The sequence below is a fragment of the Carcharodon carcharias genome, chromosome 12, assembly GCF_017639515.1.
Source record: "Carcharodon carcharias isolate sCarCar2 chromosome 12, sCarCar2.pri, whole genome shotgun sequence".
Taxonomy (NCBI): domain Eukaryota; kingdom Metazoa; phylum Chordata; class Chondrichthyes; order Lamniformes; family Lamnidae; genus Carcharodon; species Carcharodon carcharias.
In genome coordinates, this window is record NC_054478.1 from 109,701,978 (window position 1) to 109,715,647 (window position 13,670).

The 13,670-nt window shown below is 38.5% G+C and overlaps 1 protein-coding gene across 2 annotated transcripts in view; it reads right to left on the bottom strand.

Annotated features, from left to right (window-relative positions):
- Positions 1-6,340: 6,340 nt before the first annotated feature.
- rab5b (RAB5B, member RAS oncogene family) overlaps positions 6,341-13,670 on the bottom strand; it is a 72,568-nt gene continuing 65,238 nt past the window's right edge. For both annotated transcript variants that reach the window (XM_041200571.1, XM_041200572.1), the window contains one exon: positions 6,341-11,207. In XM_041200571.1, the coding sequence (XP_041056505.1) occupies positions 11,095-11,207 (113 nt within the window). In that variant the 3' untranslated portion in view covers positions 6,341-11,094. The remainder of the gene's footprint in view (positions 11,208-13,670) is intronic.

A 13,670-nucleotide genomic window follows, 5' to 3' on the forward strand; every position in this document is an offset into this window, starting at 1 on the left:
TTCAAAAGCACTTCACTTACTGTAAAGCTCTTTGATTAGCCTATGGTCATGAAAGTGGCTATATAAATGCAAATCTTTCATTTTTTTTGTTGGGGGGGGGGGTCCTGTAGCACCTTAAATCTTCCTATTGGTTAGCAAAATGCAGTAAAAGATGCCAGAGGTAAGGCGTAGAGTCTGTGTCCTTACTGCATATTTTACCGCTACATTACAGAAATGACTGGTTTGTTTTTTTAGGAAAAGAAAATAGAGAAATTGCAAAATAAAAGTTGGCCAGTGTGCAATGCAGTATGATAAAGTTTGATATGTTGTACAAGTTTCACCCAAAAATAGCCAAACAAGTGCAAAAGGTTCAGGGATTTCAACCACAAGTTACATTCAGTGCATATCAAGATTGAGATCTTTTGCGCTGGTATAAAAAGCACTGCGCTGAAATTAGACCCCACCCACAAAATGGGCCATGCCTCCAAATCGAATGAATCACCATGGCGAGCTTCCACGAACTGCACTTGTTTGTGGGCCTTCAAGGAGGCTCTTAAAATTAAGGTCTCTATTTAAGGCGCAAGAACACTAATTTACAATATTTAGGAAATTACTGCCAGCATGTTTTATATTTCAGCCTTTAAACAAAACTGAGGCAATTCAAATATCATTCCTGCAGTCTATAATACTTTTACAAACATTTAAGTAATACAAATATTTAACTTACCAAGAAATTGGCTACTGTACACAAATAATAGTACATGGCTTTGTGCAGTTTTTTAAAGGTCATTTTCAGTTACTTAAATCATGTTGCTCATAGAAAATGCTTATCTTGTGTGATAATCTCATTTTCAGCTGTGTTAATGAAACTATGCCCGGTTAACACTCCTGACTACATCAGTGACTACATGTTAATTTAAGGGAAAATAATATTAAATTGACTGATTTTGTTGTTCATAGATGATCTTAAAATTTGAGATTATGCAAATTAGTTTGATCAGAAACTTGAACCATAAAGTGAATTTGGAAAACTAGTGCAATTTTCTGCACAATTTGCATCTGGATTGAGCAGAAACTCTACTGCAATATTTAGAATATTTTTATATTGTTAAAGTACTATTACCTACCTGCCCATTTAGAATCCATCAACCCAAACTTTCAATAAACTTGGGCTGGTGCATTCATAATTATTGATATTGCTAATGCAATACGGGAGACAGCAGTTACAAGTGATGAGTTCAACTTGATTGGTATAGTAAACGAGTGCTGTTGGTTGTCAACGGTGCGCGGGATCATCGGGTCCCACTGTCAGCCACCACCCACCTCAAAATGTGTTGCTCCCGAGAAGCAAGGTGCTGACCCACCATAGTCCATCTGCTTCAATGGTGCTTAGTTTCTCTGCTCAATAAGTGAACCGAATCCATCGCACCAGACAAACAATGCAAATGAAAAGAAAATGTCAACTTTGAGTCGCAACCTGGAATGTCAGGACCATCTCCACGGGTTTTTCAGATGACTTGCAGCTGGTCGGTAACGTGCAAGACAGCTGTGATTGACATGGAACTTAATAGGCTGAACATTGACATAGCTTCCCTACAAGGGACCTGGCTCGCTGAGAGTAGATGTGCCTCCCCACATTAATATAAGCCATATTCATAATATAATATAAACTATATTAATATAAAAATACAAACTATATGTAATTTTTTTTATAGTCAGTAACCATGTTCTACAGCATCACTGCTAAACAGTCAAAATTATCATACAAAAGGATAGTTTAAGGATCAACTGCTTTCCATTGTTTAATAAATTTTAGACAATCATGAAACTGACACTACGCCTAAGAAAACTAAAGATAATTTGGGCTATACTTTCATACACATGATTCCCCATTCAGTTAGTTCTTGCTATGCTGCCAATCTGAAATTCTAAGAGGAGCCTGGGCTCTATGTACAAGAGGAATTCAGTGGGTAAGACATCCCAAAAATCCTTGTGCACAATGTCATGCCTGGTTACAGAGAATATTATAAACAGGAGGGACTCATCTATGGTAATTGTTCTATTTATGTGCTGCCTCTATTCAGTTGTATTGATCACTTCTGTCCCACTGCAAGTCAAAGAGCACAAATGAAAGAAAAGCTTCAGATCTCCAGTGACTTCAGCCACAGCCCAGTGATCTATAATCCAGAAAATAGAGACCAAGAGAGCCTGTTGACATCAATAACCCTCAAACAACTGGGTTCTAAGCCACGTTAGACGAATACCAAGGTGAGACAAATGGAAAATGTGGACAGCACAAATACTCTTGGCTTCCTTCTATAGAGATGAAATAATAGTGTATGATTATATTGATAATAATGGGGAGCTCAGCATATGTCCCATAGAATCTTCCATTGGGTACCCCTTTACAGACTCATCAGCTGATGAGGCATATCTCATGATTTGCATTGTCTGAGATGTGGGGCTGTGCAAATTAAAAACTGGATGGGTCTGCAGACAGCAGCATGGCTTTGGGAGAAGGCAAGCATACACACTTGATTCTGAAAAGAAACCTCAAGAGTGAGAATAAGGAGGTGGGAAAAGACCAAGGCAATCAGTATAGAGAACAATTGTAGAAGCTGAAAATGCACTCACGTGGAATTAGAGACAAGTTTTAAAATAGATTTCTAGTTTTTGATCATGATCAGCATATTATTTTGCTGTATTATGAATAACTATTTTAATAAGTATTATTTGAAATTGAAGCAATTTTTGAAAATTGCAATATATTTTAATAATTTTAACCCCAGTGATGTAGTCAGTATGAATGTAATTAACATCGCAGATACAATAAAGAGTAAACTCGCAGCTAATTTGAACAAAATATCTATAACCTGAGGGGCTTTTCTTAAAAAAGCACCTGAAAGGTCTCTCATCCCCTAGACCAGAAGGTCAACTCTTGAACTGTGCAGAGTTAGTTGATCTTGGCCAGGGGGATTGGGGTACAGCAGTTGTAGCATTGGAATTGGCCGTCACAAGCAGTGGGGCCGCAGAGAGACAAGATGTTCTTTCAAATCAGTCAAAGTTCAAGTTCCTAATCACTCTTCTGTAATGGGGACAATGCCAAGGAGCTGCATTCTTGCAAGAATCACCATCTTTGAGAAGGGCTAATTGACAACAATATACACCATGCATGTATACCATGTATAATGTGTTATGCAATTATAAAAAAACTCAGCACCACAGACATAGGCAATGTAAAAACACAAAATGTTAATATATTTTCATCTACTAAATTAAAACCAATTTAATCCTGGAAGATATTATTGGCTGTCAAATGTGGATTTACTAAAGGAAAGTAATCCATACGTTTTTCCCCTTCATGATTTACTTATCAGACTACAACACTTCACAGGGAACAAAAAGGAGCAGCCTATCCAGAAACAAAATTGAGAACCAAACAGCTCAGCCAAGCTTCTTTCTTTCCTTTTGCAATACTTGCAATCTTACAAACAGCTGAAAAATAAGATAAGACAAGTATAGATCAGTGATAAAAGCAAAATACTGCGGATGCTGGAAATCTGAAACAAGAGCAAAAATAGCTGGAAAAGCTCAGCAGGTCTGACAGCATCTGTGGAGAGGAAGACAGAATTAACGTTTCGAGTCCGTATGACTCTTCATCAGAACGGATGAGTGATGGCTGGTAGAGCCAACTCCCCAGCCCAGAGTTAAGGCCAATTCCAATACCACTACTGCTGTTCCCCAACATCCTCTGACAGCGATCAGATAACTCAGTACATTTCAAAAATTATGATATGAAGCTTGGGGATTCCTAAAATTGTGTGTATTCATACCCATGCTCTGTCTTGCATTTCCAACATCAAGCCTGGCTACCCACAAGATGTGGCATCTTCTGGATAAACAATAGAAAAATCACAGGGAATTCACCAGAAAACAACTTATCTTTTGGCCAGAGTCCAGTGACAAGAGCATTATTCATACCCTGATGATATTTTGGCATCTTGCAGGGAACTCAATTCCTACATGATGATGAGCATATCATATACACCCAATTAACTATTAGAACCCATCACAATAGTTATTGCACATCAGGAATGGAACACAGGGATACCACTCACATTTCACTACATAAGGAATGGAGAACAATTCCATTTCACCAGTAAACAAGGCTGATATAGTACAGAACATAGAACAGGATCTGAACATTTGAATTCCAACAGAGATAGCAAGTAATTCCAAAAATACGACAAAGGTCAACTCTCGCCCATCTTCTGAGTTCAAAAATTGGAAAAAGGACATAACATAAGCTGGATTAAAAGCAGGCAAAATCTTTTCCCTTCAAGTCATACACAGATTCCAAACTATGTAAAAGGCTTCCTCAGCATCACAATATGTCAGTTGATGGGCTGCAATATCTCTTATCTGTGTGTGGAGAAATGGTTGGTTATCTAACGAAACAGGAAAAGAACTCAACACTGGGCAGTGGTTTTGGTTTGATGATTTAGCAAACAAGCAATAATCGAGTTAGAGAAGTTGGAGGTTTAAACTCAACTCCAGGATTTGAGCACATAATCTAGGCCAAAACTCAGCACTACAATGAAAAATGCTGCCTACATGTTCAGTTGAACATACAAAATTTCATGGAATCATTCAAAATGGAGCAAGGTATTTTCCTGGTGTCCTGAACAACATTTCTTCCTCAAACTTTATCAAAACAGTTTAACTGATTACTAATCTCATTCTGCAGTGTGCATGTTGACTGCTGCTTTTGCCTCCAAAGTAACTAGCCTTCAAATGTAATGGAGCGGATATGATGAGTTACCTTAGAAATGAAAGTTATTTCTCTTCTAGTAGCTAGAAGTGATGACATATGACCAAACAAGCATGAGCTTGTGACTGTAAAAATAGTTTGGTTTTCAATTGAAGCCATAGCTATTCAAATGGAAAATTTAATTTACATCAACTTAAAAGGATTTTTTTGTTGAGTTTTTAAATGCAAATATCATTTTAGAAAGTGTCTGCTCAAAACAGCATTCCCAAACACAGGGTAAGACCCCAACATTAAGGTAAAGATCATTAAGTTCAAAATAGAACAGAACCATATAACAATGGAAAATGTATTCAATTTCACATTTTAAAACAAAAGATCCCAGTTAAAAGAAAAAGCATAAAAGCAAAATACTGTGGATGCTGGAAATCAAAAAACAAAAACAAAAATTGCTGGAAAAACTCAGCAGGTCTGACAGCATCTGTGGAGAGGAAGACAGAGTTAATGTTTCAAGTGCTTATGACTCCTCATCAGAACTAAAGGGGAATAAAAATGTGGTGAAATATAAGCTGTTTAAGGGGAGTGGGACATGTGGAGCTGGAAAGAGGGCCAGTGATAGGTGGAGGTAAAGGAGAGATTGCCAAAGATGTCATAAACAAAAGGACAAAGGGGTGTTGAAGGTAGTAATATTAGCTAAAGGATGTGCTAATGGTGACATTAAAAGTAGAAAGCAGGATGAGCGAGTGACAAATGTCCCTAGTGGAGGTGGGGGGGGAAAAGGATCGAAATAGGCTAAAAGGTAGAGATAAAACAATGGATGGAAATAAATTTTAAAAATAATAGAAATAGGTAGGAAAAAAAAATATATAAAAAAAATTATTAGAAAAGAGGGGATCAAAAAGGGGGTGAGGAAGGAGAGAGTTCATGGTCTGAAGTTGTTGAACTTAATGTTGAATCCGGAAGGCTGTAAAGTGCCTAATCGGAAGATGAGGTGCTGTTCCTGCAGTTTGTGTTGATCTTCACTGGAACATTGCTGCAGGCCAAGGACGGACATGTGGGCATGAGAGCAGGGTGGTGTGTTGAAATGGCAAGCGACAGGAATGTCTGGGTCATGCTTGTGCACAGACCGAAGGTGTTCCGCAAAGCGGTCACACAATCCGCGTTTGGTCTCTCCAATGTAGAGACCGTATTGGGAGCAGCGAATGCAACAGACTAAATCGAGGGAAGTGCTGCTTCACTTGAAAGGAGTGTTTGGGCCCTTGGATGGTAAGGAGGGGGCAAGTAAAGGGGCAGGTGTTGTATCTTCTGCGATTGTATGGGAAGGTGCCTTGGGAGGAGGTTGAGGTCTAGGGGGTGATGGAGGAGTGGATCAGGGTGTCCCAGAGGGAACGATCCCCACAGAATGCCGGCAGGCCGGGGGGGGGGGGGGGGGGGGGGTGGAAAGATGTGTTTGGTGGTGGTACTTCAATTCTACCCAGCATCCTTCAATAGTAATGAATATGTTAAGCAGATAATGAATTATTTGCAAGTTTATTTACCTTTTAAATATAATCTTAAAGTAATCAGTAAACAGTTGCCTCAATCCACACACAATTTTGTTTATCTGCGTTTATTGCAATAAAATTAGACAACTAAAAACCTCTTTACAAAGTTACATCCACTTCTATTGAACTCAAGAGTATTAGTGTGTATTTTATATAGTGCTTATTTTCAAACTGTACTCTAGTTACAGCAAAGGTTTTCATTAGAACAGGGGATAACAGTTCTAACATATCTATCCTCCATTTGTGCAAGAAAAAATGGAACAACAAGTGTTCCAAATTAACTTTGCCTTTGAAAACTGGGCAAGGGAAAATATTTCCTTCTCCCCAATTTTATACCTCCTTTTCTGATGCTTGGCTACAATTTTATGAATAGGGCAATACTCTGGCATTTGACCATGCAGTGCACCAGAGCAGAGTCCAATCCCTTGCCCTCACCCAATGTCCACAGCATGCCCTCTTCTCAGCATTAGGAATCATAAGCCTCCTAAGCACAGGGGTGCCAAGGTACACAGGAGTGCCCAATTACAGGTATGGCTGAGATCAGATCACAGCACAAACCAGGGAAAGTACTTTTAAACAGCTCAGTCAAGTTTGGATAGCACAGCAGTTTTGCCAAATGCTCATGTTCTGTTTTCATTAGTCGGATTTATGTTGTCTTTTTGTTTTACTGCAAAATACAAGTGTAAGGCCTTTGGGTTAAGTCACCATTGTATTAAAATTACTGTTTTTTTCAAGCAATGAACAAATGTTACTGTTTAGGATTTTTTTGAAGAAGGAATAGTATCTGATTTGAGTATAATCTGATTTGGATAGTACTCTTTTTGTTTCGCAATTCTGGAAAAGACGATGCTAAGCCACACACTGTTCTCAAAACTCATCACCATTACATATAATCCCTTAAATGAGGATAAAGTTCCATTTTTAAAAATGCATTTGATGTGGGGAAGAAAAATGAAATATCAATAATGCAAACAATCGGAAGTAATATTACCACTTTTTAAAGAATATTACAAACAGAATTATTGAGGAACAAAGCAGAGTGCATTAGCGGTACCGTGACAAAAGTTTTATACTGGTGTGAATACGTATCCAGCATAAGTAAAGCCACGTCTGGTATTCCATATACTGGAACATCAATCTGCTGCATTCACAGTAGTGAGGCCCTAGGTTTCATTCGATTCACTCTACCCAACCTGCATGGGGAGTTGGAGAGCAACAGAGGGGTACCCATCACACTTTCAGTTGCAAGAGGCATATGTCCCAGCAAGAGAAGAAAAAAGTAACATTAAATAAAATCAATCACATACATTCCAAAGCTTAAGTCTTTCTTTAAACACAACTTAAACTAATACTGTAACAGCATTTTCAAACTTGGAAATATTTAATGATGTGTTAAATGTTTAGCAAATCTCACCTCCTTTCAATTATTCCCTATTCCAGACAGTCTCTTTTATGCCATTCTTCTTTATGAAAAAAGTGGTTCTAAATCTGCTTTCATTCCTTATATTCTTTGATGTGGAAGGAAACATGTCTTATGTCTCACTGGGAGGTCATCCTCCCCCGACTCACTAACAAACAATTGCATTTAGCAGCTGACTAATGAAATTGACTACACATGTAAAAATTAAACAACTCTACACTCCTGGTACAAACCTCACCCATCAGACCACAATCTAGGAATTCAGCATGAAAATCAGCATCACCAATAATGGATACTCCATTAGGGATGAAAAAGTACCTGGGGCCGGTTGAATTATTTGCCAGAATTCCCAATATGCACTACCAACAAGAAAAGTTCAACTCTGGGGCAGCAAATTTGTGAAATCTACCCATTAGAGTAAAACACATTCAAATGATAATTGCACACAGAAAAATGTAAAAGATGCATGTCTTTACACCAGGCCTTGATTTGATTCAGAAAGGCACATCATTCAATTCCACTTGCACTTTGACCTCTGTGTTCATCTTCCACATCCCATGGATAAAATAAGACAAACCAAACTGATTGAGATTTGGGGGGGGGGGAGAGAGGAGATAGGGTGATGCAGTGGATAGCTGAAAAGGAGAAAAGTCATGCATGTCTCTTCATGAAACTTCCATCATGCACCAAGTTTACCTTAATATCACAGTTTATTTCAGCATACAGTGCTTCTTGTATTTCCCCACTCCAACTAGTTTCCTTTTTCTACTCCTAAGGCAATACTAGGGTGCAGTTCCACAGGCAGAAGTAAATGAGCATCTCAACGAAGTAGGCAATCTCCATACACAAATCTGAAAATTAAGCCAAGGGGCTATTTAATCATTGGTCCATTGCAGTCAGTCAATCTCTATTCTGTTCTGATCTGGTGTCCCCAAACTCATGCAGTTCCAACAGGGTATTATTTTGACAGCATCCTTAGCCTATCTGGGATGCTAGGTCCAATTGCTACCAGGGTATGGTTTGGTTGAACTGCTTTATGACATGTTTACTAAGGCATTAACAATTCCTTCATCTTCCTAATTTATTAGAAGCATTAAATTCCGTATAGACGCCTGAAAGGTGAACTGATCACAGTATTTAAGGGAAGATATAAAAATAGTGTTTCCTCCGGTGTGGGAATCAAGAACAAGAGGACAATTCTTTAAAATTCGAACAAGACCATTCAGCAGCAAAACCAAGAAGCATTTATTCACAAAAAGGACAGTAGAAATTTGGAATTCTCTCTCCAAAAGGCTTTGGATTCAGAGGTAATTAAAACTTTCAAGACCAAGATTGAAATCTAATGATTTTCATTGTGTAAGTGTATTAATGAGCATGAAGCAAGACAAATAAATGGAGTTGAAGTACAGATCAGCTATGATCAAACTGAATGGTGAAGAAGGCTTGAGGAGCTGAGTGGCCTAACATTCCTAAGAGATATAAGATTATTGACATCTGCAAAAGTTAATATGGTGTGGTTCTGTGAGGCAACACCAGAGCCATTAAGTATTAGTACAACGTACTCTGATGGGCCCAGAAGATGGTAATAAGGATGCAACTATAGAACAAAGGCTATTTGCAACAAAGATGCCATCATTCGTGATACAGCTTCTATTGTAGTCTGTTTAACTGCATAAAATCCTTGCCCCCAGAAGGTGTTGATACTACACAGTAATCTCAAGAGAGTAAATCAATGCTTCTTACCTTCTTCATAGGCTCCAAAATTTTGCCTGCCCTTTGTTGGCAATCCTCATTGTTTTAGGATAACTGGCCAAAATGAAATCCCAACACTCAACTGTATGGTATCAAAGCTTCTTGTGTCTTCTGACTGTTTATATTTGTCTTGCTGTTCTCCCTACAAACTGCTCAACAGGCTCTGTTTTTAAGTCATGCGGCTCAATGGCAATAAATTGTTCATAAATGGTATAATTTCCCAGTGCAATTAGGCTATCTAGGGTGGTCCCAGCCTCCATGCCAAAATATTTGGTGGTCCCTGCCCTCCATGGCAATCTATTTGGTCAATAAAAGGGCATTGACATTACTACACTTCTGTGTAATTTCCTGGACTCCTAGAATTAAGTGCCTGATGCAGACTTCAGGGAGATTTGTACTGCCGAGAATATCTTCTGAACTAAAACAACAAGTTTCCTTTTGAAGTGGGCTTAGGAAAGGCAAGACTTTTAGGGCAACTTTACATGCATTTTAAGATTTGACCAAAAGAACAGCATCACTTCAGACTGTCAACTTTAACAATGCTGCACCCCATTTTTATGATCTGTCACAACAGTTTGCTAAAAGAAAGGATTTCCTGCAAGTAATACAGATTTGGAAACTTGGATGTGACTTTTTTTTCCCTTACTCTATACAAGAATATCTATTATTCATTCAAAATTTACTAATCGAGAATAGACATACAAAGCACACTTTCAGTAGAGCATTCTCTCCCCTACTGATGTATAGGAAGAAAGATATACATGGGTATGTTTTGTATATATATGTGAAAAGCAAAATGTAATCAATAGCACTAAAATAAATAAAACAGGCAACCGTAACAATTTATCCCAATAGCTTCCTTTGGCATGGCCATGATATGTGGAAGATAAATGAAGAAGGGCACTGCCACTTGCGTTATAGACAAGCCTTGTTCTAAGCAACCTTCCTTTTCTTGAATTAATAGGATTTCACTGTGGTTGAGACACTAATAGGGTTTCAAACTAAAACAGCAGAAAAGCAGTGTTGAGCTTCTAAAATATTGTGGCCAAGTAAACAGAACTACCACAATATTGTTCTTAAAGATTTTCATAAGCAACTGTTGAAAGCTTTTCAAAGCTGTATTATTTTACACTTTAAAATACCTTCCCTACCCGCAAGCTAAACCTACATGTGAAATTGAGAAAATGCATTCATAGAAAGAGATTTTGTATTTCAGAGTATCAGCAAATTAGGCAAATTCTGTATGCTTATTGTACATGAAATTATAATAAAATTAGTTGAGAGGAAGAAATGATAATGGATTGACTAGGAGAATGGGAAAGAGTGGGAGAATATTTTCCCTCAACAAAGTTTGATTTACAGAGAAAGCCTTCATTGAATCTGGTGAAAAGGGATAGCTAACCTTTACATAATGATTTGCCACGTTATTTACATCATTTACTTTTTACAGGTGCCTGATAAAAGCAGAAGAGACCTGTAGTCAACCATGTGAAGAATGACTCATGCAGTAGTCCAAAATGGAAGAGAATAAAAGGAATTAGCACAGCAATGTGCGCTAATAATATAAAAAGGAAACAGAATCTCCAAATCCACATTTTCTATTGTTCATGTTGTTCGAGGCCCAAATACTGTTAATTGCCACAGCAGCTCCTTTGGCTCTGCTGATTCGTTTCCTGAAGATTTACCCCTCGATTTCTGGCAGCTGTTGCTGGATTTTGAGGGTCATTTTTTGGCATTTTCTTAGCTGTGGGGAAACAACAAAATACAATTAGTAACATGGTAAAATAGCTTACTTTGAAAGGTTTGTCCCCAAAGCATGCTGTATACGCTTAACTTACACAGCACTTAATTTGCTGCAGAGGGTCTCAGTATATTTTCATATAAAAATTAAAGCAGCATACATATTCAAGGACAGATTGATGTTGTGAGGGTAGGGTTATCATTCCTTTCTACATTCATGTGTTGCTTTATTGCTTATGTTAGAAATGATTAATCTTATTTAGTCCTTAGTACCAATAGTATTTTGGCATAATAATAGGCTGCTATTCATACATTATAATATTTTGGTCCTAACTATATAAACACTGAGCTGACTTCCCCATGTAGCATAAATTTTGCACATATTTCCCCTTGTTCAATGTCTAAAAAGAGCTTTTTCCTGATAGCAAAAACTGGATTTTGAAAGTTAAAACTTATGTAGAGACATTATCTCCTTTGAAATCAATTTTTTTTTGTGAGACACTGTGTGCACTAATGAAGAATATTTGCACTCAGTGCCAGCAAACAATCTCAAATGATGCATCACATATACAGCACACAAAGCCCTTCTCTTTGCTAGAATGCTATGCTTTTGGAATTTAATTCAGACTGTCAAAGGTCACTTCATATAGAACTCAAACAGGGGTAGGATTAGCAAGTTTGCAGATGACACAAAGATTGGCCAGGTGGTTAACAGTGAGGTTGAGTGTCTTGGGCTGCAGGAAGATATGCAGATAAGTGGCAGATGGAATTTAACCCTGAAAAGTGTGAGGTGATACACTTTGGAAAGAATAATTTGACAAGGAAGAATTCAATGAACAGCATGACACTAGGAAGTTCTGAGGAACAAAGGGACCTTGGCAGCATCCATAGATCTTTGAAGGCGGAGGGGCATGTCAGTGGGGTGGTGAAAAAGGCATGTGGGACACTTGCCTTTATCAATCGAGGCATAGATTACAAAAGTAGGGAGGTCATGTTGGAGTTGTATAGAACCTTGGTGAGGCCACAGCTGGAGTAGTGCGTGCAGTTCTGGTCGCCACATTAAGGAAGAATGTGATTGCACCGGAGGGTGTGCAGAGGAGATTCACCAGGATGTTGCTTGGGATGAAACATTTAAGTTATGAAGAGAGGTTGGATAGACTTGGGTTGTTTTTGTTGGAACAGAGAAGACTGAGGGGGCGACCTGCTCGAGGTGTACAAGATTATGAGGGGCATGGACAGGGTGGATAGGGAGCAGCTGTTCTCCTTAGTTGAAGGGTCGGTCACAAGGGGACACAAGTTCAAGGTGAGGGGCAGGAGGTTTAGGAGGAATATGAGGAAAAACTTTTTTACCCAGAGGGTGGTGACGGTCTGGAATGCGCTGCCTGGGAGGGTGGTGGAGGCGGGTTGCCTCACACCCTTTAAAAAGAACCTGGATGAGCACTTGTCACGTCATAACATTCAAGGCTATAGACCAAGTGCTGGTAAATGGGATTAGGTCGGGAGGTCAAGTGTTTCTCATGTGTCAGTGCAGACTCGATGGGCCGAAGGGCCCCTTCTGCACTGTGATTCTATGATTACAGTACTGAGCCAGAAAAGGAGATGGGTACCTTTGCACTGAATTCAACTGGTGGTGTCATCTTGACCAACAAATTTTCTGACGATTTTGTAAAACCATAATATACAAACTCCATTGTAATCTTCAGAGTTAACCCGGTTAGTAAATTTCAATTCAACTAATAAAACAGAGTAGAGTTCCCCTCCCCCAACCTATATTGCCAGCTACTGTAAAATCTCAACAAATTACAGTATGACAAGTAACTATGAGTGAAATAATATGAGTACAAGTTATACAAAGTAGCATCTGATTTAACCAAGCAAAGTGTGGCTCTGGTTTGAAGTGTTGGATTGGATTCAACATTTTATATTTTGACTTTTTTTATGTGAACACGAACTGTAAGAGAGATGTTTGAAGGGGCAGAATGACAATACATACATCGTCCATCAACCATACATCACTTATAGTACTTCCATCTTTGTAGCCATGGTCCCAAGCCTGGTGAAAAGCAATTGAAAATACTTGCACTCAGGATGCTAAGGGACTTAAAGCTAAGGGTTTTGCCTAAAGGCATTTTTTTTGTCTTACTTATTTTAATAACCATGATAGAAAAATAAAATTTGTATGACAGAAGAGGAAGTGTCAGCACAAACGGAAACTTGTTTGGTGGGCAGGAAGCAAAAATATGAGGATAAGCGAGTGTTCCAAAACTTCTAGGATCTGGTATTGCTGCATTACATATCAATGATCTGAGCTTGGGTAAAGAAAATACAAAATTGAAATTTCTTCACAGAAAAGTAGCGTCCACAAACAGTGGAGAAGATTGTAATGGACTTCAGGGACAGACAGATTAGTAAAATGAGCAGGAAGGAGATGGAGATTGATGTACCTTTTGTGGATGTGTGTAGATAA